The following is a 26,529-nucleotide window of genomic DNA, read 5'->3' on the forward strand; positions in this document are numbered from 1 at the left end:
GGCGCCGCGCGGGGCACCACGGGAGCGGTAGTTCCGGCCCGGAGGGACCCCCCGCTCGCATCCCAACGTCTCCTAGGAGACGGAGCGGCGCGCAAAGCACTCCGGGAGTCGTAGTTCGCGGCGCCCCCCGCTCCGCGCCGGCTCCCCCGGAGGGGACTCCATGTCCCAGCATGCTCAGCCAGCCCCCTCCAGCCGGGGGTCTCCTCGCTGTTCCGGCCCTGTGCCCGGCCCTGTGACCCCGCCAGGGATTAGCCACATTTTCCTGTCCTCACACTCTGTGGGAAAGCCCCACCTGTCCCTGTGGGTGGATGCTGTTCGCTGAAACAGTGAGGCCTCTGTGCTGGCAATCTTTTCTCCTTACCCTTCCGAAAGTACACGTTCTTTGCAGATTCCGTATTCCCTACCAATGCACTTGCCATACTGGAGACCGAGCCCCGGATTTGGATCTCGTTACCCTGATCTTTATGGCTGCTTATCATAATCTTTATGGTGCAATCTTTATTGTGCAATGCTCTGCAGCCTGTAGTCCTGGGTGTTATGAAGTTCAGGGCACCAAGTGTGCAAGTTCCTGGGGACAGAACTACCTCAGACATGTAAATTTATTGCTTTGTGGAGTTTTCTTATACCTTGTAGTACTCCAAGGGTTCTTCCTTATTGTATCTATGCCTTCTGTATTCGGAGGGCAGATGGATCCCATCAGTCATGTTTAGAATTAAGGTTTGCTCTTTCCAGATCTCCCTGTATTTCCAGCTTGTGAAGTTGAACCAGACCACTAAATATGTTCTTTCTTGGACTAAATTGTAAGTAATCCTCGTACAAAATCTGTTTCTGCCCATTCTCTCAGATCATTGAATATCTCAGTCTGTGAATTGACTAAAACAAGAAAAAGAGCTCCAGCAGGAGCTGATGCATAAGGTAGGAAGTAGTGACAGTAAAGGCAGTGAAAGCAAAGCACTGGTAGCTACAGGAGCCTCTTGCACAGATCACTTCTTGTCTGATTTCTGATTTCATGCTGAAGAAACAACATCCCAAGTGTAGCCTGGCACAAGGTTGCTCCATCTCCCTGCTCAACACGCGAGTCGAAGGAGTTGGATAGAAGGCAGAAAGAGCTTTGCATCTTTGATGCTGGAAATTAGAGGATTTTGCCTCTGTTGACATATTATATCTCCTTCTTTTTCTCAGTTGTTCTGAGATTTTTCTGAAGGGTCTAATGATGTTGGATCATCATGCTGGATGCTAATGGTGCTGGATCAGAGGTTGCCTCTGGAAAACCTTTGCAGGTGGTTGTCCCCTCTCTCTCAGGTGCTCGATCTGCTGGGCAGCCACAAAGCTCAGTCTAACAGAACACAATCTTACAGTTTGTACAAACTCAGGATGGAAGTGTGGAGCACTCAAGAGAGGCTGGGCTGCAGCAGGAGGAGGGGACACCCCTTTCGGGAATTTGGGGATGCCCAGGTCCACGTATCCCTGTGCTGCAGGAGCAAGTGCAGCTCCCGGGTTTCAAGCGGAGCAGCTGCCTGGCAGCTGCAGGAATGTGTCACAGGAGGGTGCTGCTGGCTGGCGGCTGCTCAGGGCTCTGCAGGACAGCTCATGCTGTGGAAATCGCTTCCACAAGCTCGGGAGTGGAAAACTCAGAGATGCTGGGGACTGATCTCTCATCCTGCCGTTCTCTTTTGCCAGCTGTCCTTTGTACCCGCCTGTGGAGCACAGTTCATTTCCGTGTGTGGCTCCTGCTTTACTGATGCAGAAAGTAACAGATTTGCCAGCTTTGTGAGATGGGGGTCTTCTGTTTAAATCCTGAACTGGCAAAACTGGAGGCAGGTATGACTAAAATGTCTGCCCTCTCCTGGAGCTGCTCTCTGGCTAAGTGCAAGCAGAGTGTTCAGTCCTTCTGAGGCAGCTCATGAAGGGGATGACCCCCAGGAAAGGGGTGACAGCACTGGGCCTGCCAGAGTTCATTTGGACAATGCTCTAAGATGCACAGGTGATTTTTGGGGTTGTCCCATGGAGAACCAGGAGCTGGACTCGATGATCCTCGTGGGTCCCTTCCAACACAGGATATTCTGTGATTCTAAAGGCAGCCTCTGTTACTGAGACGTTTGTATCCTGAGGGTTGGCATCATCTGCTCATTGCACGTGGGTGTGGAGAATGGGTACCTGCTGTTCCCTTCAGAGCTGACCTTGGAGCTGTTCCCTGAGACACCTCATCTGCCTTGTTTAATTAAGAGTGTTGCTGTCTCTTACCCAGGCCCTCTGTCAGGGCAGTCTCCTGGTTGCTATTTGGACAATACTTCCCTTGCATTTTACTGCAATGACTGAAATAATCGGTGCTTTTAAGAAGAGGTGCTCATTTGAAATGCCTGGGCTCTAATTCCTTCCCAATTTCCCCATCCCTGACATTCCTTTCTCCCCAAGCTCGGCTGGTGGGAACTGGCTTTGTTTGTGCCTCAAACCTCTGCTATCTTGGCCCTTGCTCTCCCCCACCCCTACCAAGGGCTCTGACCTGCTCCCTGGAGAGAAATGAGTGACATCTCAGCTTTCTTGTTGAGGATCCTTAGATCTTTTTGGCTCAGTTTCATTGTACCCTCTGTCCAACCCCAGCTGCCCTCGGACAGCTGCCAGATGTCCGAACTGTGACAGGTCTGGCTGAGAATTCATGTCACTGTTTCCAGCATTCTGTCCCCCCTGACAGCTTTGTGCTACAGTAAAACAGCAAGCAGAGAATATGGTTCACTTCCCTGGGGGTGGGCAGCAATATGTCTGTGAGGTGTCTGTGTCCCAGGTATGGCTTTGTGGGTTTTTTTTTTTTTTCTATTATTAGCAAAACACAACTCTCTCATTCATCCCCCTCAGGCTAATGCTGGTATCACGTGGGATACAGTGTGATTTGGTGTCATCATGAAGCATTGATACAAAAAGGATCATTAGCTCTCATTGTTCTCCACAACAGTAAATGACAACGACACAATGTTGGACTGATTGTAACAGAAAGGATTTTCCTTCTGCTTACCACCTACAGCTCTTAAAACCTTTTTCTGACACTGGTAAAGAACAATTCCTCTGAATTAGGTAGGAACCTAATATGAGAGAGAAAGATTCACACAAATTGTTTGAGCAATCAGGGCAATTTGGTAACTGAAATGGAGTTAAAGGACATCTTAATTCCTTGTCTGTTTTTCTGATCTTTCTAGCTCTTGACCACAAGCATATAAATGTCTATTTTTATTAGTGGGGAAGTATTGGTGAACACTGAGTGGAGGTTAATGGAGATTCATTATTAGGTTTTCTTTGATAAAAAAATATTGTATCATCTTGGTGAGATGTTTTCGATAATGGAACTTCATTGCAGTCCCTCCTGCAATTAAATATTGATTCCCTATTTCTTTCTAAAAAACCCTAATGCCTTCCCTTATTATGTCACCTGTTAAGCTTGGATTTCATGAGATGTTGTCTGTGCTGTCAACATCAGCTTAAAATGTTCCAATCTCTCTGCATTTTCCTGCCCTGGCCTCACAGCACATTGCCTCCCAAATTTCTGCTGCTGCAGTTGTTGGTGTGCTGTAAATCCGATCAGGGAGCCGAGCTGGTTCTAACAAGTGCGTCATTGTTTGGACTTTTTTGTTGGGGTTGGGTTTTTTTTTTTTTTCCCCTGAAGTGGTGTGGTTCACAGTGCTGCTGCAGGAAAAAATTGTGCTGGCACAACTAAGAGAACAATGTGATCAGGGCTAGGTGGGGAGGCAGAGGTTCTTCTGCCATTTATCTCTGAAAACACAACTGAATTGCTCAGCAGAGCTGCCTTCTGCTGCATGAGGCACGACTGTTGGAAACCCCATCAAAGTGCTGCCCACTCCATCCTCACCCCCAGTAACTGTTCCAGCAGGCATTGCTAAGCATAAGAGACTGTCATTATTATCCTTCAATCAGATCTACAGTCTCTGATCTGAAAGATCAAGTGAAAAGTCTCTTCTGGAAGGAAGTAATATCCATAGCATCTGCAGGGAAAGAAGAGATCATAGGAATGATTTCACACTTAGTACAGTGTCACTAACAGTCTGGGGTTTTCAAGCCTCTGCTTTAGAGATCTGATTGTCAGGTCAGGTGTCCTGTTGTCCTTTTCCAACACCAACTGACCCCTGTATGGGAAGGGTTTGGTGTTGTGACCGTGGCTTGGAGCAGAAATGAGGTGGCTGATTCTTTGTGGTTTAAACCTGGATGATGTGGAACTGGCTGGAGCTGTTGGTGCCACAGGCAGGTGAAGTCCAATGCCTGAGCATTTTTGCCTATATGTTTTCCTGCCTGTCATGGAACCTGTTTTCTGCTGCCTTGTGCCATTGCTTGTACCCACGTAAGAATAACAAAATGCTATTAAATCAGAATAACAGCAGTTTCTCCATGTGTAACAGGTGTCACAAAAGGCAGACAGAGGATACTTAGACTCAACAAGTCTATACTTGAACTTTTGGCCTCATCTGCTGCTTTTTTCATTTCTTTTAGAGAGAAGCAAGAACTTGCTGAGAGAGGCAGAGCAGTTTTCTCCATCCTTGGCTGAGGTACCCACCTCAGACACTTGAGCTCCAATGAGCTTTCCAGTGCCATGGAGATTGAGGTGCCTGAAGGTAAGTGTGGCTGGATCCTGCACCCTCAGGATCTTAAGAACCTGGAAGGGTTTTCTGCTGTGCTGGGGATGACAAAGCTCTACTGTTCAGGGCATTCCAAAGGTCATGTAGATGAGAGGCTCTTGCTGGGCCCAGTTTTACTGGTAGGGCTGAGTATTAAGCACCTAAGGGCAGGAAGATTGTACAGTTTGGAGTACCGGCCTAGCACTATATAAAACTTAGTTCTGAGAGAAGTATTCCTGTGCCAGGACAGAGGCAACATGTGTGTGCCTGTCTGTTCTTTCATCCTCCCTCCCCGTGTAGTGTCAGGGTAATGAAAAGCTGCATGTGAGGGCCAATTATGATACTTATCACTTCCTCTGACAGTGCCAAGATACCATTTTTTAATGTGGCTCCATTTTTGTTTTGGTGCTGACACACAGCCAGTGAGAAGGTGAAAATTGCTCACTTCAAGAAGGTTTGCCTCTCAGTCTCTTCTTCCTTTTGGATTTATGCCTTGCTTTTAGGATATAAAACCCCCTTGTGTTTGCATTAACACTTAGCATTAAAAGAAATCAGGAACAAAGGGCTAATGTTCCTTTAAAAGAAAAAAATTCATGCCCTACTTTAGTAAGATGCTTAAGATTCTTGTGAATGGAGGCTTTAAGGCATATTAAACTGCCCTGTGCACTGTTTTTCCAATTTACTAATCCTGCTGATTCAGACTTTACTAGCAAACCTGCTACAATTAACTGCTTTGCGGATGCAGTTGTAACATGTCAGGCTGTTGTTAGGGCAATGCCTGAAGAGCCTGCACGTCCCATCAAAGGGTTAAGCTTTTCTCTAACATTTGTTCAGAGGCACATGCCAGGTGGGGACTCTTATATAGAGCTTTACTGATCAAACGTTCAAGCAAACCCCATCATTTAATAATAAGCAGCTCGTTACCTGTTGCTGTGCTATTGTAGCAAATATTTGGACATAGTAGCACCAGAAACCCTGCAGGGGTTGTCATGGTAGGGGCACCCAGTACCTGTGCTAGCAGCTTGCTGGTGTAGGACACTTGCAACCATGGGCACCTGTTTTTATTTGAGCTGACATAGCTTGTGAGGATGCTTGTTGGTATTTCTGTTTCAGTGGGAGATAAATGAGGATGTTTTTAATAGCGTTTGAGACAATTGCAGACCACACTGAACCAGCAGTGCTGGAGGGGATAAACTGCTGTTGTTTTCAGGTCTGGCATATGGGGTAAGAAGGCTGGGAAAGGATAATTCTTTGGTCTTTTGGTGTAGATTGTACATGTATCCCCAGGCTGTGTTTTGAGCTGGCAGAAAGCAGTGCTGGAGAAGTGGCTAGAAATAGCTGGAGTGATGATCTCAGCAATGACCTGCCTGGGCTAGAGCTGCATGACCTCTAATGTTAACTAAAAGATGCACTCTTTACTGTCAGGAACAACTAAAAAGTGGCTTCCCTGGGTGGGCAAACTCTTCTTGACTTGTTTGTCCCCTGGATTTTCCACAAGTGGAAGCTGTGAGGTTTGGGACTGACCCAAGAGGGGACAACTCCAGAAAGAGAAACAGCCATTTTGAGAAATCATTGACAGACCTGCCCCATCCCAGTCTGCCAGAGACCTGAGCTGTTGTTTCCCATCTCATGGCCCCTTGTTCAGACCTCCCCCTTCTACTCTTTCAACACCACACTGCCTGTTCTGCTCTTTCACTGCAGGAGACAGACACTGGTGCAGGGCCTGATTTGTGACTTGTCAATCAGCTTTGGCAGCTGCCAGCTGCCTTCCAGAGGGAGAGATGCTGTGATGTTTGGCTGCAGTGGGGGTGTTCCTCCAGGGTCAGAGAATTCCTAGCTGCAGTCCTCTGCTTCAGCCTTCTCCCACGGGATGGGATGTGTGATCCTGTCTGAGCTCTCACTTGGTGGACCAGAACAAATTGAAAGAATTTGGTGTATTTTCTCTACTAATGCCTTCAAATGTTTATTTTTTTCCTCCCAGTTATACTGTAAGTTTTGGGTTATTTTGGACTGTGCTTACACTGTTGGCTATCTAAAGCTCTGGGATGTAGAGCTGAACTTGGATTGTTCCTTTTAGGGAGATTATGCACAGCAAGAACAGAACAGATATAGAATGACCATAGATTTACCCTGTCAAGACCCAATATGGAGCAGCTGACTTGACAAGTGCTGGTAAATTGCTTCCTCTTGTGTGGCACAAAACAGGTGGAGAAATCTTGTTATTTGAACAGAAAATTCCATGACGCTCATAAAGGGGAGGTTGCTGGTTTGTTTTATGAGAATAGAGTGCCACAGTGGCAGAAAAGGGCCCTGTGAAATTTCCTTATGTGGTTTGAATTTTTTTATTCCATTTCCCTCTGAGATAACTTAATTTTATAATTGCTCTCTGTTGAAGGAGAAGGGAAGAGGTAATGAATGACACCAGCTTAGACTGTAAAATAAAGGGAAGTCTTTTCCTAGTGCTTCTCTAAGCCCTTTGTGAAAACAGGTTCCCTTTCTGCTAGACAGCCACAAGTAGTTTTGTCCACAGTTGTCTTCCATCTAAAAATATTGAGATCCTTTTGAAAAAGTGGGCAAAAATTCTCATCCTGCCCCTAAGATTATCTTAAAGGAAATTGAAGCAATGATCATGTTAGCTGTGTTTGCCTGTGTGTTGAGAAGGCATAGCCAGGACTAGCACAAAGGAACACTTTGCTAATTTTGCAGTTGTCCCTAGTAAAACTCCTCTCAGTCACAATCAAATGAGTGTCTAAATCTGGCTGAAAGTCATGTTCAAGAACCCATGAATCTTGTCTTGTTCCAAGCAGAACCTGTAATTCAGCATCAAAAGCTTCAGGAGTCTGAACATAACAGCAAAATTTAAAAAAAATACTGAACAGGGCTGACTGATCATCCCTCTTCCTACTGGTCCCAAGAAATTCCAGTGAAAGGAAACACTCAAATGCTTGTGAGGGTCGTCCTGTGGCAACTGATGTGTACTTCTGAAAGAGAGAGAGGATTAAAACAGAGGAGGAGAGAAGTTACCCTGCGGGAGATTGTCAACAGATGTTCCATTGTAGTTCAAAGAGAGCTAGCAAAAAGCTTCTGCTGCAGGGATATATTAATTCTGGGCAGTTCATCACAGGGAGACCTATTTTATGGCTGGGAGGATACCTCTGGTAACTTACTTAGCTCTTTATTTGAACTGTGGGTGGGGAATCTGGTCTACCTGTAAACAGAGAGGGAGCTGAACAGTAGGAACAAACATGTACTTGTTTTCTTGCAGCTGTGACCACTGTCAGTCTGATCAAGATCAAGCTGGTTTTGTGGTTCAGGGGGTTATTTGTCTGATGGGTCATTGAACAGAAAAAATATTAGAGAGGAACTGAGGCTAACCATTGTTAAGCTGCTGGGGCATGTGAAGCAGACCTGTGTTGAGTGTATCTTTCAAGTACACTTACTGGACAGGAAGTGGGAACAAACACAAGGAAGACTTTGCAGGCTGTCAAGCAGATGAATAAATTGATCCCTTTGTATTCAAAATGCACAAGATTATCAACCTATCTATGCCTTCCTTCATATAGTAGTTAATGATTTCTTATAAAAATCTCATAAATGTTGCAGAATTAACTATGGTGGGGAATCTAGTTCACAAGTTTTCTAGCACCAGGCACAATTAGAAAGTCCTCTTCTGGGAGCTTCCATAAGTTTTATCTTCTGACATTGTTTTGAAGCTATGCTCTGGATGAAGGTTGATTTTTTTCAGATCTGTGAGGAAACACGACCCCTGTAGTATTAAAGGGAGGAAGAGTCTTCATTCAAATGTGTTTGGGTGGGGAAGTTTGAAGCCTGTTGTTGTGTTACAAAGTTCTGGGAGATTAAAACAAACCAAACCACAAACGATTTGGGGAAACTGCTGGGAGACTTTTACATTTGCAGTCATGGTCTTCCAGCTTTGCTTATCACTTCAGTGTCTATCAGTAGGCCTGAATAATTGGCTGATTTATGGACAGTAAGTGCATGATTTCTGTTTTCTTTGTGGAGGATGGAAAGGAATATAGGAAATAAGATTCCTATCTCACTTCTACTATGCAGTGATGCAGAGGTAGCAAGTACATGAACATCACAGGCAGAGGCTCAGGAAGTACACTTAGAAAAATTGTCCTACTTCCTCCATGACAGATCCACATTTATACTGATTTGATGTAGTTATAGAAAATTAAGTATAAATAATGAGGAGGTGTGCAGCCTCCTGTTTCCTTCACAGGTATCTGGAAAATGACAGTTAGCATTTCTGCTCTCCCCTGAGTATAAGAAGAACACTGGCTAGAAAAAAATCTTCCAGGTTCTGCATCATTTCATAGCCTTCATTACTGAAAATTTACTGCTCTGCCTCCCTGGCTTTCTTCTGCTCCCTGGATCAGTGGAATGCCTTTTTCATTCTGCTTTAAGTGGTAGCAAGCACAGGAGACTATTATCCATGGGAAGTCCTTATGGGATGATTGATCTTACAGGACCCACACACTGCCTTGTCCACTCCAGTGCTCCTCATGGCAGTTTCTCTATCTCTGAACACCCTCTGTAGCTTTATTTACAGACTTGCAGTGTGACATGATGGTTAAATACAGTGCCTAAAACTAAAATACAGACACTGAGACATGAAGGACAACTGAGTGGGCAGAGAAATGGCATGAAGCACAGGTAGCCCTGCCCATGGCACAGCAGCTCTAGGACTGTCACTTTTCAGCTTCTCAAATCCCCTTCTCTTCAAAACATGAGTCTGGAGGGAGGAGGAGGGAAGGGCAGAGGAGGCAGATGAGCCTCAAATGCTGGTTTTCTTTTACCTGTGTTTCTTTCCTTTCTATTTAACTTCAAGCCCAAGGGATTCAGTTGATTCTTGGTCCCTTGCTAATTAGTAATATAATCATGCCTTAGCCTAAGAGGCCTTAAAACTGAACCCCTTCAGAGGCAACAGCTACATTCGAGGAGAAAGCAGAAGTTGGGAACAGTTGGTCTCTGGTTCTGTCAGTTCTCTTTGCTGCACAGGAAAGGTGAAGCCCACACAACTGGCCCATGGTCCACCTCCAAACCTGGCCACCTCAGAGGTTGCATCATCTGTCTGGAAGGTCAGAACTCAGCTGGGCAAAGGCACAAAGCTTCATGTGTCCCAGGGGTAGCTGCCTGCACGAGCCTGTCCTGCTGCTGCCTCTCCAGCTAACACAGCCCTGCTCTGAGCTACCTCTCCAGCAAGGCAGCTGAGCAGTTTGTTCTGCAGAGAATTAATCAGCTCTGAGTGGGTTTGGTGGTAAAAAGGCAGAACAGAGAACACTCCAGTATAAACCACCAGAATAATGCTGACTTTAGAACTGAGAAGACTGGCTTAGTTGTGGCATGTTTGTTGTTTTGTATGGCTGTGTGTTGGGACAGGAGTGAAATCTCTGCAGGGTTTAGAGTTCACCCTCATGTCTTCAGATTACTCAGCAAGTGCTTTGGTAGGCTACAAAGTCTTTGTTTGCTCTCCCCTTGCTCCAGATCTTACAAGGATTTGCTTTTCTAGATTTGTTGTGGGAACTCTTTAGAAAACAGTAAAAGCCAAATTACCAAGTAGTTTCACTTACATTTTGCTTTTGCAAGGGAAAATCTTTTCTATAAGCAATTTATGACATGAGCTGGCTGATTTTGCCGAAGTATTTTAACAGCTAGGAGAGACTCTTAGCCCAGGAGAGACTCTTACCAGGTCTGTAGCAGAAGCTGGGTTTTTGAGCATGTACCTCCCAGCAGGTCAGAGCTCTGAAGGGAAAAGTTGAAAACAGCTATAAAGCAAAACAAGAAAAAATATGTGCCTTTCAGTTTGTTTTGTCTGCTGTACTATAGAAAGAAGCATGACAGATGATGCTACTTAGGTTTGGATTAGGCTGACTTTCAGGACATTTCTGTAAATAAGGTTTGGTGTTATAGCTGACAACATGAGAATATCTTCAATCAGAGGCCAAGGAAAGGAGTCTAAAGGTGTAGATTAGATATTTTAGTCTAGTGTGGTTCTCTAAGGCAGATTTCATCTGGTTTAACTGTACACAAATTAATCTCAGTCGACCCAGACTAGGAATGACCCTGACAAGAAGGAACATAGGCAGGGGGTGGTGTCCTTCTGAACTGTGAGAGCTATGGTTCATAGCTGTCTGGCATTTTCTAGTGATCAGCTCTGTGAGTCTTTGTGCCCCAAACTGCTGCTGTTTATCTATCACAGAATTCATTGTGATCTATAAAAGCTTTTCAGTTAGATGTTTGCAATGAAAATAGGAGGACTGAGACACTTTTGGCATTTGTAACTTTATTGCAGAAAAAAAAAAAATCCACTATCAACATATTTTACAAACAAAGTTGCACTTTGGTGTTGGGCGAGTTTTCTTCCTCACCCCTTTCCCCTGGACAGCAATGCATGGGAAACCAGAAGAACCAGCCCCTGCCCTTTTGATTGTGTGCAGACACACTTCCCAGATATGCCAGCCTGCACCAGTTCCAGCCAGGATGGAGTTCTATTTTCCACCACTAACTTGCCAACTTTGTGCTGAAAACCAGTAGCACCCTGCCCTCCGGCAGGGGAAACAAGTCTGTAGCTAGGGAGATTGCTCTGTGCAGACAATGCTTGATACAAAAGCTTTGGAGTTGTGACAATTGCTCTTTAGTTCTCATGCAATCATAGGAGAGAACAAACCCTCTTCCCTATTTTACTGGGCATCAATGTACAGATGGAAGGCCAAAGCCAACAGCTGAACCCCACCTGCACTGCAGCCATTTGTCAGCCACTCTGGAAGCAGCAGCACAGGCAGGAGGAACTGCTGACTTACCCAGTTCATCTACTTGACCCAGTCTGGTTCTGCTACACCTTTGGGCTTTCCAGGTAACTTGAGCTCAGCTGATGGGGAAATTCCCCTTTCCCTGCTACCACAACCAATAACAGCACTGGCAAAGAAAAGGTACTTTTGCAAGTGAGGCCTGGTATCTGTCCTTTGTGGGGTTCAGTGATGTTGCTACTGAAAGGAGAGGAGAAACTGAGGCTTGTAAGAGCAAAGTGGCAGATAAACTCTAGCCCTTGCTGTATCCTGAGGGAGCAACTGGCTTAGTCAAAAACCAAACAAGCTAGAGAAGGCATGTGTTTTCTTTTACCTCCAGTCAAATGTGAGTTAGAAAACAGGAGCAGGTGTAATTACATAAAGACTGTCGTGTCACACACACTCTGGTCTTTCTGAGGCAAGGGCACCAAAATTCCTCTGATTTACACTCAGAGGCTCTGGTCTGTGGGTTTCCTTGAGAGGCCTCAAGAGCCTTGGACGCAGTCTACAGCAGTGATATTTTGAGGCAAAAGTGCAGAATCTAATCAGCATAACACCAAGAAAGGGAAGGGGAGGAAGGCACCTACATCCAGGATCTGTCCTCATGACAAGATACCAACTGGTTCAAAAGACCAACATCAGAAAGTAGAGGAGCTTTGACCTTGCATAGAACAGGAGGGAGAACCAAGTACCAGTTTTATACAACAACTTCCAGCAACAAGATGCTAGAAGCAAAATGGGAGGTACCTGAGGAAAGGCTTGTGTTAGCCCAGGCAGGGAAATGGACTAAAGTATTTACTGAGCCTGGGAAAGGAGCTTACACGTATGCCAAAAGCATCAAGTGTAGGAGACATGGTTTCCTAATTTTGCTGAGACCAAATTAGGGTGCCTAATTGGCAATAGACTGAGTCCTATCAAGCTCAGTTAAACTAACATTGTGTTAATTTTCCTCCCAGCAACTTCAAAGCAACATCAAGTAGCAGGGGCACTTCTCCAGTGGCCACAAAACAGTTTTCCCTGGTTAAAGAGAAAGGGTATGCATCTAGGAAGGAAGCAGAGTAGTCTTTTATCCTCCTGGCAGGTGTTTCAGGATGGCTAATGCCAATCCCGGGACTAAAGCTGAAACAGGAACAAAAAAAGTGCAAGAAAACCCCCAAAACAAACAACCTTAAAAATACAGAACAAGAGGGAGCCCAAGAGAACTGACTTCCACATCCTTGGCTTCCTCAGAAAACAGCAGTCTCCTTTGCTGGCAGTGTGCTGACACCATCATTGTCAAGAGCCCTAGTCTGGATCACTTGACCACCTCCTTTGAAGGCAGCAGCCACCAAGGTGAACAGAAGAGATCCATGCAGAACACCATGGCAAAGGTTATCTTGGCTAAATTGGTTGCCACACTAAAAGGAGGAGACACCTCTTCAGGGCATTGTTTTGAGGAGAGCCTGGAGAAAAGGGTCAGACTTGGGCTCTGATTTGCAGCATAGAAACTCCAACACTGAACTATTTAAAATGTCTAAAACCAAAAACCATCTGAAAAGGATCTTTCAGTTGTGTGCAAATCACAGCCCCTCATTCCTCAGCAGATCGTCTGAGACCAAGTCCTCAAGGCCTTTTCCTCTGGGCAGTGGACAGCTTGGTTGCCTAGTAGCTGTAGAGGGAGAGAGGGGTGTCCTCCATCATGTCATCCTAGAAGCAGAGAAGAGGGTGCTTTAATGAGATGTCTGCACAATGGCATCATGGTCCCAGCCTGGGAGACTGCTCTCCAGGCAGCACAGCTTTCTCAGCCACAGTGTGGCCATCTGCCCAGCCATCCACCTAAATGCTGTCACTGTGCAGTTCCTGGATCTTTGAACTGTTAGTCTCCCTCCTGCTGCAGCATTTGAAGAGAAGAGGTGTGTGCAGGAACTGCCTGCCTGCTGCAGGGATGTGGAAAACTCTGGCTGTTGAAAACTCCACTCAGCTTGAAACAGCATCAGCTTGCTTGCTAGCTGCAGTACTCCTCTATCCCAGAAAGTTCAGGGAATTACTTGCAGCTTCCGCAGAGCAAGTCCAGCCTCTGGAACCCTCATATGTTTTTATATTCCCAAAGGGTCAAACACAGACAGACAGAGAGACAACCTCCCTGGAGCAGAGCATAAAATCTGCTTCGTCATCATTACAAAGCAAGTATATAAGAAAACAGGAGGAGAGGTTAGGAAGGTGTCATTTCAGGACAAGCCTGGATGGAGCTCTCCTTCCTCTCTCTAACCTCTCAGCATTCCCCTGCAGAGTGAGGGGAAGGCAGAGAGCTTCTTTAGTACTCAGCCTTGAGACTTGCTGTCTTGATTCAAACCTTGGATGGAAGGAGAGGGACCTAAGGAGGAATAGGAGTGTGTGATCAGCATTGGTGCTGCTGCAAATACCCCAATCATTGCTAATGCAGCAGAAGGGGAACTGCAAAGCAGTCAGTGGCAAGGCAGCCCACATCAGGCTGGGCTGGAGGCAGCACTCACCATGGGCAGGTCCTGCAGGCGCCGGAACTCCATGCGGTTGTTGTGCTGGCGGTATCGCAGGAAGCCCACCAGGCCCAGGATGCCCACCATGACAATGAAGACGGAGATCACAGTGATTACCAAGGGATCAGCCCTCGTTTTACCAGCCAGATTGGGTAGCTCTGCAAGGAGACCAAGGGAATGAGGCCAAAGGAGAGCCTTCAAGGGTTGGAACAGCAAAGCTTTGTCTTTTCTGATTCTGTTCAGTACAACCAAGAGGCAATTAGAGGTAGCTCCAGCCCTTTGCCGTGTTTTGAGAGAACAGGTACAAAACAATTACAGAATCTATCAGGCTGCAAAAGACCTCTGTGATTATCAGTCCAACCTATGACCTAACACCACCTTGTCAACTAGACCATGGCATTGAGTGCCACGTGTCTCCAGGGACAGTGACTCTACCACCTCCCAGGGTCACCCATTAAAAGCAGAGCATTTACCTGAATTGTCATCATCACCAACATTTAACACAGAGGCCTTCTCATGCCTGGGCTCTGATGACTGTGCCAGTGTAGGTGTGCTGGTGGGGATGGCAGCTGTGCTGGCAGAGGTGGAGCTGGTCATGAGGGGTGTCACTGTCACCGTCACCGTACTGGAGGCAGTAGCAAAGGACGTGCTCCGTGCAATGGAGACGGGAGCAGGGGAAGTTCTGGGCTCCACAGTGCTCTCCTCTGTGGCACCCACAGGGCTCGTTCCTGGCTTGGCTTCAGACCTTGCTGCTGTGGGCTCCAGGGTCTGCCCATCAAAAAGCCCTGACTGAGAGCTGTTAGTTGTTGCTGCAAAATAAGAATAAGCAGTTATTTCAAAGGATCCTGTGCAAGCATACTGTTCTGTGGGACTGGACAAGATGGAAGCAAGGCTGTAAGGAAGGCTGCTGGGACTATAGGAATAGCAGCTTATTGTCAATTCTTTGGAAAACAAGCAGAACCTTTAGCACAGCCACAGCTGAGCCACCCTATAACCCATAGTACTTAGAAAGTCCTCTCAGTTTTCATATGTGCCAATCTGCAATGTCAGCCAACCTCAGCTGGGCCCACAAGGCCTGTCCTTGGGGACAAAGGACAAACAGACACTCTACACACAGCTAGGGATCACTCCAGAGCCAGACACTGGGAAAGGCCTCTCATCCCTCCTTACAAGGAGCACAAAGGGGGCTGTCCAGGGACTGGGTAGCAGCATCCCCTGAGGCTGTGCCAGTGTGTCACACAACAGCAGGACCATGTGACACAAGCCAGGGGAAATAATGCAGTTGTGCATGAACACCATTCAAATTAGTGATCAATCAGTATCTGCCTTGCATTAGGGTGTGTGACAGCCTGGCAGGCCCCAAGATGGGCAAAATTGGGACTGCAGAACCTATAGCCAGTCCCCATGCTGCCCAGAGGGATCTGAAGTTGGGGTAGGGTTTCCTGTGGTTGCCCAGGGATGGATGAGCTGTCACTTGTGCTTGCCCATGTTTTGTGTAAAGGGAGGATTGTGCTTCTCCAGGGAGGCTCCCATTGAGCCCCCAGCCCTGATGCCAGAAAGGCCCAGCTGGGCACTGCTGCTAAGGAATGTTGTTTCAGATTAGATACATGAAGGATGTCCCTGCACACCATCAACGTCCTCATCAGAAAGCAGCTAGCACAATTAATACCAAAATTAATGAGGTTTGCAAAGAGGATGCTGAACTAGCATGTCTACAAATAAGTTGCACTGAAATGGCTCTGCTTAGTGTCTCATTCCTTTCTTCTCCCTCTCTCCAGTTACCAGGAAAGTGCTCAGACATTTCCAGGTTTTGCATCCTTGAAGCAGGACTTGGTGCACAGACAGTAAAGGCAAAAGCTCACCCGGCACAGTGTTCAGAGGAGGCGTGGGGGTGGCACTGTTGGCATCATCTGTTTCTTCAGTTGTGCTGAAAGGCTCTGTGGCTTCATGGCTGGCCTGATTTTCTTCCAGAGTGCTGGCAGTCAAGGTAGGGGAAGGGATTTCGGTGCTGCTGTTGACTAACAAGGTCATGTTGTCATGCTCAGGATGTGTAACTGTGATGTCCCCAGGACTGGCAGCGGTAGAAACCAGCAGTCTCTCTTCCTTGGAGCCTTCCATGGGGCTGGTGGGGATGAAGGCATCTTCCACCTCTGTAGTGTGGGCCCCAGTGGCACTGAGCGTTGCAGCAGTCAAGTTTTTCTTCAGGCTTGTCTGAGGAATGGCAGCTGTCACTGGACTGAGGCCAGAGGCTTCCCTTGGCTGCAGGGTTAGCGCTGTGCTAGGGAAGGGTGATGGTGACACCGAGGGCTCTGCTGTCTTCTGACCCTCTCCTATGGAACAGAGAAGTTTGTCAGAGATCCCACAGTGAGAGAAGAAATAGAGGGGAAGGACAGAAATGTAACTTCTTTATCCTCTTAATTCTAATTCCAGCCCAGGTTCACACTTGGGGGGAAAAGGATTCAAACAGCTCCTCTGTCCTCCTGGTTTTTAAGGCAGGGACCTGTTATGGAGGACTTTTCCTTTACCCTCCTCTGCCTCAAGTCCTGTGCTGTTGTTCCCTAGTGTCAGCACCACCAATCCCTCTATCCTTAAGCAACTTCTAAAATTTTTAGAGGATTTGGGTTTGTTAGAAGTATCACCTGAGACCTGATTCTGTAAGAAATTTAGATAAGTCTTCTTTGGTTTATGGAGAAAGAGTCAAAAGTGGTCCTCAAAAACCACAAATGTGGAAAATGTGGAAGAAGACTCCCTAGCTCCCCTGTGCCAATGAAGCAGAGAAAAGTGATATTTAAAAAGACTGAGGATGGCAAAGGTCAAGCAAATATTGTGAGTCACCTTAGTAGTAGTGTGGGATTCTGCTGGAGGGAAAGGTGAAATGGGTAGACAGAGCACTACAGCTAACAGGGCTGGCTGGGGGTGTGCTTTGGGAGCTGCCTTCATGAGCTATTTATGAACACATCACCACCATGAAGTACAACTGTTGTCATAGAAATGGGGAGCTACTCAGACTCCCACTGCAGCAAAAAGGGGCAGCTTCCCTGAAGGGAACCTGAAGCAAACAAGGATCCCCCAGATCCACAGCTGCTAGACAGTGTGACAGCATACAGGAGGAGAAAAACCACAAGGCTCTTACACTGCCTGTTCATAAACACAGATCCTGTGAGGGTTTTTCAGGGTACAAACAGGAAGAAAACAAAGAAATGTAGCCACATTAGAGTGGACTTTCCAATTGGAAAACATCTCATAGTCAATATTTGGACAATTTCTGTTAAAGTTTTTATCCAAGCCACAGAAGACTGATGAGCTAATTACAGAAAAAAATAAAAGTACTGAAGCAAATCCATCATTGTGCCCCTTCTCTCCACAATGAAGAAGCATTCAAAGCAGATGCTATCAGCAAGAAACATTCATCCACCAGCAATGCAGCCCATTCTTATACTGTTTTGGGAAAAATTCAGCAGTTTTTAAAAGCTCTTCAGAACAGATAGAGTTATCAGAGCTCTTCTCCAGCTACAGCACTCAACAGGCCCTAAAAAAAGACACAATACATCGCTCTCTCAAGACCTTTGCAGTACCCTGACCAGCTGGAGAATTCAAAACCCTGGAGCAGCCTGATGGAGCTGTGCTTCCCTGGCCCGGGGCCCCAGTCCCAGGAGGGCTCCTGCAGGGATGCACAGCCCTGCTGAGCACATTCTGAGAACGAGCTCTCACAGGGAACCCCAGCTGGGGCAACTTAAACATGTCCAAAGGCCTAAGTGATGCTCTCTTTGGCCTTGCCTGGATCCAGATGTGCATGGCCAGAAGATGCTTCCAAATAAAGTGAGCTGCTCTGCCATGGAGCTCAGGTGTAGGATACACCAATAACACCTGGAAGGAAAAGGGCTGAGCACTGGGTTTCCTGGGACCAGGCACCAAAAGGCACAGGTGACAATTTCCAGCCCTGAACGCAGCACTGCTATTCAGCACGGGATGGGATCCCACCAGCTCCGGATGCTGGCTGGGCACTGGCAGACGCTTGCACAGTAAACACCCAACAACCTGCTCCTACACAGCCAGAGACACAGAGCCGTGCTGTCACTGTGGGGTAAACAGGAAAGGGGGTGGCCAGGTGCCTGGCCAGTGGCAAACCTGGCTCCGTGCCGCTCTGAATAGCTGGCCTGTGCCCGGGACAGCCTCTCACAGGGTGGCAAGTCATGACTTGAGTCATGCAGAGGAAAGATTTGTGGAGAGCTGTCTTGCACAAAGGCCTGAGCGACTCTGAAATCATCATGTCAGTTTCTGACTAGGAAAGTGATAGACAAGATAGGTGCTAATGTCTTTACAAGCAGCTCGATGGGTGAGGGTCTTTAGGAGAAATGGGTCTTAATGTCTCTACCAACGTCAAGCTGCAAAGTTTGTTGCAGAACCCAGACAGTTTGACTACAGTTTAAACTCCTGAACTTACAGGACAATAATAGACATAACAATAATAATTTGTCTATAATAGACAAATGGGTCCATGCAAAGTCTATTGCAGAGCCCAGACAGTCTGAACTTCTGGTGGATCCGCAGAACCCAGATAGCTTGAACTTCTGAACTTTGGGGGAAAATTGATGATTCTACACACAAAAGAAAAGTCAGAGGGAAGGTGATGAGTGCCCTACACACCAGGACACCTCCCCGCATGCCAGGAACTGGTATCCCTGCCACGAAGTACTGTGGGACAGGAGGGCTTGTGGGGACAAGCAGCTCCCCCCAGCCCACTGCACGCACAGCTTCCTGCTGTCTGCAAGAGGGAGAGCTAATGGGACTGGCATTTCCCTAAACTCTTCTCTCCAAGAAGCCACTTGGCTTCTTCCCACAGAATTATCTGATGCCTATCACTGCAAAACAAAATGATTCCCGGATGGATGGGCCATCCATCTCTGGTGTAACAGAGCACTGTGGTGTGCAAAACCTGGTTTGTAGAGAATTGCAGAAGAGATTTTAAATTGGCAGGTGAGGAACAAGGGACTCCTTTGAGTATTGCAAGTGTTGATGGCATCTCAATTAGCAAGTTGTCCAGCCCAGCACACCACAGCACACCCAGCTCAGGAAACAAAGGAGAGCTTGAGAAAAGGAGAGCCTAATCCAGACTAACACAAAGATTCAAGACATTAAAAGATGATGGTTGGACGATAGAGAAGGCAAGAGCCTTAAAATGGCCAAGGAAACAAAGGACTGAGTAAATCCTGATCACCCGGGGAAAGGCAGACAAAAGATTCCCATCACCCGTCTGTCAGCTCCTAAGGGGTAAGGGCACATCCAAAGCCAGCCCACAATCACCGAGCAAAGCACCTGGGGAAATCCCCGAGGTGCTACTTGTTCTTTGTGAGCTGTAGTAGGTGTTAAAAGGTACAAGCGCTGCTGAGTTTTACTTCAGTTTTAGTTTCAAATAAAAACACTCCTCCAAAGGGCCCTGCTGCAATGCCATAGCTTTGTTTGCCAGATTTATCATCCATCCAAAAGGGCAACCTGCGGTGCAGAGGGGAGAGCAGAGCACTGCTGCAGTCGCCTGTGCTGGGGGAGACCCAGCAAACCCCTCACTGGGGCTGGGATCCTCCAGGGTCCAGCTCCTGGTCTGCCCTGGAGCTTGGCACCCAACAGGTCGGAAAATCTCCAGCGCAGTTGCTGCTGCCCCAGTCACTGGGTGCTGATGATTTTAGCTGTTTATTGGTTACCTATAGAGACGCAGGTCAGAGCTCGTTCCTCCGGCGTCTTCCTGGAGAAGCTCTGCTTCCTGCACTACATGCCAGGAAAGCCATGGCTGTACTGCCTAAGGCATCGCCCTCACCAGCTCCAGGAGACAAGAGGGAACCATGTCCTTCTTGTTTCAGATGCAAATGGAAACAGTTAGTGTGAATGCTTCACCTTTTCTGTGATTCTCCAAGACCTGATAGTTGCAGCATTCCCAGGACAGCTGGTAAACATGCACTCAGCCTTGGATCCATAGCAAAGCAGCCACGACTGTCCCAGGATCTGTGTCCCAAGATCTGTAAGCAAGACTCTGACCATAAGAATATCTGTTTCCCTGATGGAGGATCAAGGGTGAGCTTGCTTTGGTTACACTGAGGTGCCTGCTGAAGCAGAGCTGGCTCCCCTGGCTACAGCCCCACTCCTGCCCTGTGTCTGTGCTAACCCTCCAGGCTCAGCCTGTGCGTGGTGAGAACCAGAGATCCCAGACCACATTAGGGCAGGGCTGGTGGATTTAGAGCAGCAGCTCCCATCAGACTGTGCTGACTGCAGTGACCTCAGTCTGGGAAACAAGAGGGGCAAAGGAAGAGAGTGGTCCCAGGGGACGAGGGATGGAGCCAACCGAGAAGCAGCCCCTGCCTTGGACAAGGGTGGGAAACACTCCCAGCTCCTTGAGGGAAGGGAGGGCTCTGAACATCAGCCCACAGCTTCGAGGGATGAGGATATGAGGGACCTCCACTTATCAACCCACACTCCCACCAGCTCCAGAACAGACATGGTAAAATGATGCTGTAACAGAGAGGAATGAAGGAAGCCAGCTCTGCAGGAAATGGGGCCATTCCTGCCTTGTGCTCCCTGACCAAGATTCAGGGCTGGGGCCAAGCAAGGGGCAGATGAAGGTTTGCACAAGCAGCACGGAGTCACTGCTGTGCCAGGATAGTCACACAGAGTGGGGACTGTAGTGTACATCCTCTGCCACAGCAGCCGCCTTCCCATCTATTTGCTTCTCAGAATAAAACAATGACATACAGCAAGCCCTCAGCTGGACAAGCCCCTCAACAAGCTTCTGCCACAACCCTCCCGCCACTCTCAGCAGCATCGTCTGCACCCTCCTTCCTGTCTGACAGAAACAGCAGCCTGAGCTCCCCAAAGGTCAACACCAACCCATCTCCAATCCATAGACTTGAACACTTTTTAAAATCCCTCTTAGGATGAGATGAAGGTGAGGAAGCCCATGCCAGGCTGGCTCCAGGGAATGAGGGAGAGCAGGGCAGCAGGATGTAGGCTGCAGCCACCACTGGAGAAGGTGGAGAGTCCCAGGTGAGAGCTAAGCACAAAGATGAGAAGGATTCACCCAGGATTTCAGAGAAAGTGCCCATGGGAGCAGGACTCCCTGGTGTGGATGTATAATCCTGCACAGGCTGTCACTGTCTGAGGATAGCACCTCACTTAAATCAGCTTCCTACAGAATGCATGTCAAACGACTGCTCTGATTCATTGAAAAGGCACACAAACCCTTCTACAGTGCTATTTTGGTGCACTAAATGAATTCAATTTCCATTTAAGTGTAACAGCTCCATTTGCAAACAACCTAGTAAAATGGAAAAATACAATGTTTAAAAAGTTACAGCATAAACTGCAACTTGTATGTATCAAAGCAGTTGTATCTTATTGCTTAGCAAACTACTTCATTAAGTATAGAAATTATCTTTTGTTGCCAGTTATCACATTTTATGGTTACCAACCAACAGTAATTAGACAATCTCTTAAAGGAAAAAAAGCTTGAGTATAAATGCAAATAAAACCACATAGTGAGATTTAAGACCGAGGCTCTTCATTTCATTTAAAAGCAGAACTGGAATAGCTCTTGATAAGATACTAGCTGAGCCTGATCTCTTTTCCTAGAATAAAAAACACCAAAAACTAAACAAGCAGCAGAAGAGATTTCTGGAGCCCTTCAGGGAGATGCCAGATGCACCCAGGGATGTTGTAGAGCAAACACCCTGATTGTGATGAAGCAAGCTCAGAGACAGGTTTCGGTACAAGGGGCAACTGCTTTGTGAACTCAGCTCCAGCTGGTTACCTTGCAGGACCTCGATGGAGGCAGGATGCCAGAGGGCTGCATTTGCCACGGGCTCCAGTGCTCTCCCTGCCACGGCTGATGCCCAGACTGTCCCCATCCCCATCCTGGCTGAGAGAGGCTGAACAGATCCTCTGTGCTGCAAGGAGTCCAGGCGGGAGATGTAGGCACAGATCCCACCTTGGAGCCTGCTTTGGGACCACAGTGAAGCTCTTCATGGCAGCAGTTTAATTCACTGCACCCCTCGTGGCCCCTGCAAGCTGTTCTGTAGGCATCCAAACTGGGGGTGCTGAACTGGGGGTGCTGAGCACCCAGTTCAGCCCTGGAGAGCTGCCAGGCCAGGCACGCTGCAAAGCAAAGGCTGAGGTAAGGGACAGGAATAGAAACCAGGTCTCCTGACAGAGAAGGCAGGTGGCCACGAGCAGAGCACGAGACGGGGCAGATTAGATATGGGGTGCTGAGCGAGTGTGGCTCTAGGGAGGGACAGCCCAGCACCCAACCTGCCCAGGCAGGCAGGAAGATGCCTCCTCCCAGGGCATTGTGGATACTGGGCCACAGGCTTGAACCATGGGGAAACAAAAAGGGGAGGCAGTGCTGCCACCTTGACAGATGGCACTGCGTTGGGAACCAAGACAACCAGCCAATGGTGGCATGGCAGAGCAGGGCAGAGCAAGAGTTGCAGGAATAGGGATGAGCAGCCCTGGAAACGGCCCTATAAATGCCAGGCACAGGTACTTCAGTACTAGGAAAACTCATGAAACAGCACAGAAACAGCACAGAGGACACAGTAGTGGGGCAGCACCAGCACAGTCCCTACCTGTAGGAACAGCACACCAGGGTGTCACACTTTGCCTGGCCTTGCCACATTAGATCCTCCTCACCCATCCAGGGGAGAGAAATGCAAAAAACTTCTTTCTTACAGGTTTGCAGGAAGCTCTATCAATGATGCCCCATTTAGAGGTGAGGGGGCTTATCCCAAACTTCTGTGGCAAGGAAAAGGGAGAGCAGACTGCCTTGCTCAGCTACCACTGTCAGTTATTTCCCATGGGCCACATATAGTTGAGGAGCACCTTGCTTGGCAGGAAGATGCCTGGGAGACTTCCATGCTGTTCTGGTTTTGTTCCTCAGTAGGGGACTGAGCAGTGGTGAAGACCCCTTTGCCCAGAAGCTGCTGGGCACAACACCCATGGCATGCACAGCCTGGGAAGCCTGCCCTTCTCTGGGGTTGTGTAACCCCTGTAATACAGCAACAGCAGGGAGCTCTGGCATCAGACAGCCTGGCCCTGCTTACCTCAGGAGTCACAGCTGCAGTGGAGGAAGCATTCACATCATTAGGAGAAATTAATTAGCCAGTTGCCTTAATAGCAACCCCATGTTAGCAGGGAGCCTACTCTTCAGTGCAGTGTGGCATGAACTGGGGGAAGCTTGGACATCAGGAAGACTGCCCAGCCCTGAGTAGCCCCCAGGTCCTTCCAGTTGTGTAACTGCTGGTTCCATGGGCTGTGAGGCTTGGAGGATCCTGCCCTGCCCTGGGCAGCCCTGCAGGGCTCAGGATGTGACCCCAGACCTCAGTGGTGATGAGCCCTATGAAAGCTGCCCCAGAGAGCATTGTGGGGGTGATCACAGACCTATGGAAAACCCTGCAGCAAAAACTGTGACTGCCCACCCAGAAAGCCTTGGTGGAAAGGAAGGAAGGACAGGGGTTTCTGTGCTTTAGATTGTCCCTGCTCCCCTTTGTCTGGAAGGATGGGGCCAAGGGAGCTGAAGGAGGTGAGTGCTTTGCCCCTGTGCAGCCAGTCAAGCCTTCTTGGAAGGGCAGCAGGGAGACAAGGCCCACCCTGCCCTTGGGGTTGAGGGAAAAGCATGTGTAGAAATGGCATCAAAGACTGATGGCATGACATGAAAGGTTGGGCTGGGAGTGCAGGGTCACACAGCTGGAGGAAACACCCAGAGGAGAGGACCAAGCTGTGGCTCAGTTCTGGGTGCAGCAGAGCTGGAGTTGTCCTGTCAGGATGGGGCCAAGTCCATCCACGTGTCCTTGCCCTGGGCAAACTAAGGGGGAAAAAAATCACAGAAAATCAGCAGTGGGACCCTGCAGCAGACACACTGCCCGCCTGTGTGCATGGCCCCGCTGGTGCTGACAGACTGGGCTTTATGTGCTCGTGCTGCTCCCAGCCCTGCGCTGTTCTCACTGCTTGCAAGGCAGCTCCGCACGGGAGGGAGAGGCAGAAAAATGCCCAGACCAAAATTACTCGGGGTTTTATTTGTAAGGCTGATGGTGCTGGAGGAAGTGAATTTCCGCAGGCAGTGAAGAAAGGCTGCATTGAGAGGCCGGGGTGGGCAGAGCACAGGAGAGGCAGCAGCCTGAGCTCCTCCGTGGCCCTGCTGCAAACCCAGAGTGGGAATGGGCACTGCCAAACAGCAGGAGCAAAGGGAATCTGTGTTGGGACCAGTGCAGAGAGCAGATCATGGAGCTAGGACAAGCCCAGTTTTGGACAAATTTGTCTAGGGACTGCTGACTTTGGGGCCAATCTCTGGGTGAACGTTTCTTTCCCCCACCACTGTCCTGCTGGGTTGTGCTTGGTATGGGGCATTTTATTATTGGCAGCCTCTCTTTCATCTATTTTCTATTTTCACAAAACATTCGCTCTTTCAACTACACTTGGGATTAGGTAACAAATTCAAAAGGTATGAGGGCAAGGGCCAGGTCAGCTGCATAGGTACCATTTCCTGAGACTGTGAAGAATCTTGGATTGGGACTCTAAGTAACAAAGATCCCGGGGAACACTCAGTGCAATCTTAATTTCTGGTACATTCTGGCAGTTTGAGTCTTGAACTTTGCAGCAAGAAGGTTCCTATGAGCCAGCTGGGGCAAGGGGCTCCCTGGGCTTTCCCAGTGTGCCCAGAGTGTGAGACACAGGGCCAGAATATAGCCCCCGGCAGCTCAGAGCTCCTCCTCCTTTCAGCGGTGGAAATCCTGAGTCCTTCCTTCGCCAGTGGCCGGTCACCTCCCCACACCCCATTACAGCACAACCACTCTGGTGTGGGTCGTGTGGGGAGCGCAGCTTTGCCCACATAAAGGGCGCTGGTTTGGGACTGCTCCCAGTGCTCAGCCTCAAACCCAGCTAAACCGCATCCTGCACCCAAAACCTCATCCTGAGTGCTACTCTCGCTGCTGGGGCTCAGCCCTACGTGCACCTATTTTAGGGTTTTCCCAACCCTAATTAGTTATTAGAAACTGAGTTTCTGTGTGTCATCCCTGGTCTCTTGCTGGCGTCAAGGTCTGGCCAAGGGTTTTTCTCAACCACAAAGAAGAAGAAATACGTTTGACTTCCTGCGCCCCGGGCAAGTCCCTAACTGCCACAAAGGCTTTGTCACTGCCAGAGTCACGGGGAAGGTGACAGCCCCCCGACTCGGGGCGCACTCCAGCCACGCGGCAAAGCTCGGCGGTGTCGGCGGACGGGGCTGTCAGCACCGCGCTGCAGACTCCCTCTGCCCACGTGGGGACGTGTTGATCGTAGAGCAGAAGCGAAATACGGCCCGGGAGAGTCTGCCTGGGGCCGGGGTCTGACTCCTGCTCCGTCCCGAACAGCTCCATCCGTCCTGCCCCTCTCCCCGCAGGCGCAGGGCCCTCGTCCCGTCCTGCTGCGGGAGGCGGCGAGTCCGGGCTTTGTCCGGGGTTCCCTCGGGGGGAAGCTCAGCAGCCGCCCGTAGGCACCGCCACCTCCCGGGCGGGAGGCAGGAGGCTCACAGGGTGCCGGAGGGCGAGCCCCTCCAGGATCGTTGATCCCCATCCCGCACATCCCCTCGGGATCCCGCCGGGCGCCGGGCGGGAGGTGAGCCCGGGTGCCTCCGCCGGCGGGAGCAGCGCTGCCGGCAGCTGCCTTGTATGGGCAAGGCCGGGAGCGGCGGCCCCGCTGGTGCCCGGAGCGCGGGGCTCACCCGGGACCCCCCCGAGCATCCTCGGAGCGCCTCACCTGCGCGTCTGCCGGGGCGACGGCGCCCGGGGCCGAGGGCATTTCGCCCGAGTTCGGGGGGCAGGCCCGGGGTGCTGCTCCCCGGAGAGGGAGCCCTGGCGGGGGCTCTCCAGACCCTCCTCCCGCAGCCCCAGCAGCGGGCAGAGGAGCCCTTGTCCCGGCGCTGCCCCGACGGCTGTCCCGGCGCTGCGCTCCCCGCCGCGGCGGGACCGGCGGCATCCCCCGGTCAGCCCCCCGCTCCCCGGGCCCCCTCGGCGGCCGCCCCGGTACCTGGCAGGGCGCAGAGCAGGCAGCAGGCGGCGGCGAGGCGGAGCAGGGAGAGCCGCGTCCCCTCCATGCTGGGCCGATCCGCGCTGGCTCCGGCGGCGGCACCGGGGCGGCGCCGGGGCGGGCCCGCGGCCGGGGCGGGGCGGGAGGCACGTGGTGCGGCCCCGGCCCCAGGGGGAGCGGGGAGGGGGGTCCAGCTCCGGCCCCCGCACGGCCGGCCCGGTACCGCACATCTCCGGCCCGGTACCGCACATCTCCGGGCCGGTACCGCGCATCTCCGGGCCGGACAGCGCACTCTCGGCCCAGTCCCGATTCGATCCCGGCACCCTCGGTTCGGTTCGCACCGCCGCCGGCATCACCAGTTGGTCCCCGGCACTCCGGGTTTGGGCAGGACACCCTTGGTACAGTCCGACACCGGCCTTGGCATCCTCAGAGCGGGCACTCCTGGTTCGGACAGGACACCCTCGGTACCGTCTTTCTCTTCTGAGAATCCTTAGCCCAGGTTTGTACCAGGTCATCACCCCACGGACAGGGTCAAGTGACCCCAGACCAGGATCTCACGGCTTC

General features: G+C 49.6%; 1 protein-coding gene across 2 annotated transcripts; it reads right to left on the reverse strand.

The window, feature by feature from the left end:
- Nucleotides 1-10,833: 10,833 nt before the first annotated feature.
- On the reverse strand, nucleotides 10,834-26,044 carry LOC310913029 (uncharacterized protein). Of its 2 annotated transcripts, none has more exons than XM_083868132.1 (5): nucleotides 25,966-26,044; nucleotides 15,789-16,256; nucleotides 14,400-14,735; nucleotides 13,924-14,084; nucleotides 10,834-13,117 (listed from the first exon to the last, which is right to left on the reverse strand). In XM_083868132.1, exons 1-5 carry the CDS (start codon nucleotides 26,030-26,032, stop codon nucleotides 13,073-13,075), a joined length of 1,077 nt encoding a protein of 358 aa, XP_083724258.1. In that variant the 5' UTR covers nucleotides 26,033-26,044; the 3' UTR covers nucleotides 10,834-13,072. The 2 variants fall into 2 exon arrangements, with proteins under 2 accessions (XP_083724258.1, XP_083724259.1); XM_083868133.1 differs by having other exon boundaries at nucleotides 10,834-13,784.
- Between the last annotated feature and the right edge of the window lie 485 nt (nucleotides 26,045-26,529).

This window comes from Zosterops lateralis (assembly GCF_965231275.1).
Source record: "Zosterops lateralis genome assembly, chromosome: 9".
Classification (NCBI taxonomy): Eukaryota; Metazoa; Chordata; class Aves; order Passeriformes; family Zosteropidae; genus Zosterops; species Zosterops lateralis.

Coding starts and splice junctions, on each gene's coding strand:
- LOC310913029 (XM_083868132.1), bottom strand. CDS start 26,032: ATGGAGGGGACGCGGCTCTCCCTGCTCCGCCTCGCCGCCGCCTGCTGC. Junction 14,085..14,399: donor TGGTGATGATGACAATTCAG/GTAAATGCTCTG, acceptor GTCTCCTTGCAG/AGCTACCCAATCTGGCTGGT. Junction 13,118..13,923: donor GCCTGCAGGACCTGCCCATG/GTGAGTGCTGCC, acceptor CTCTGCTTCTAG/GATGACATGATGGAGGACAC.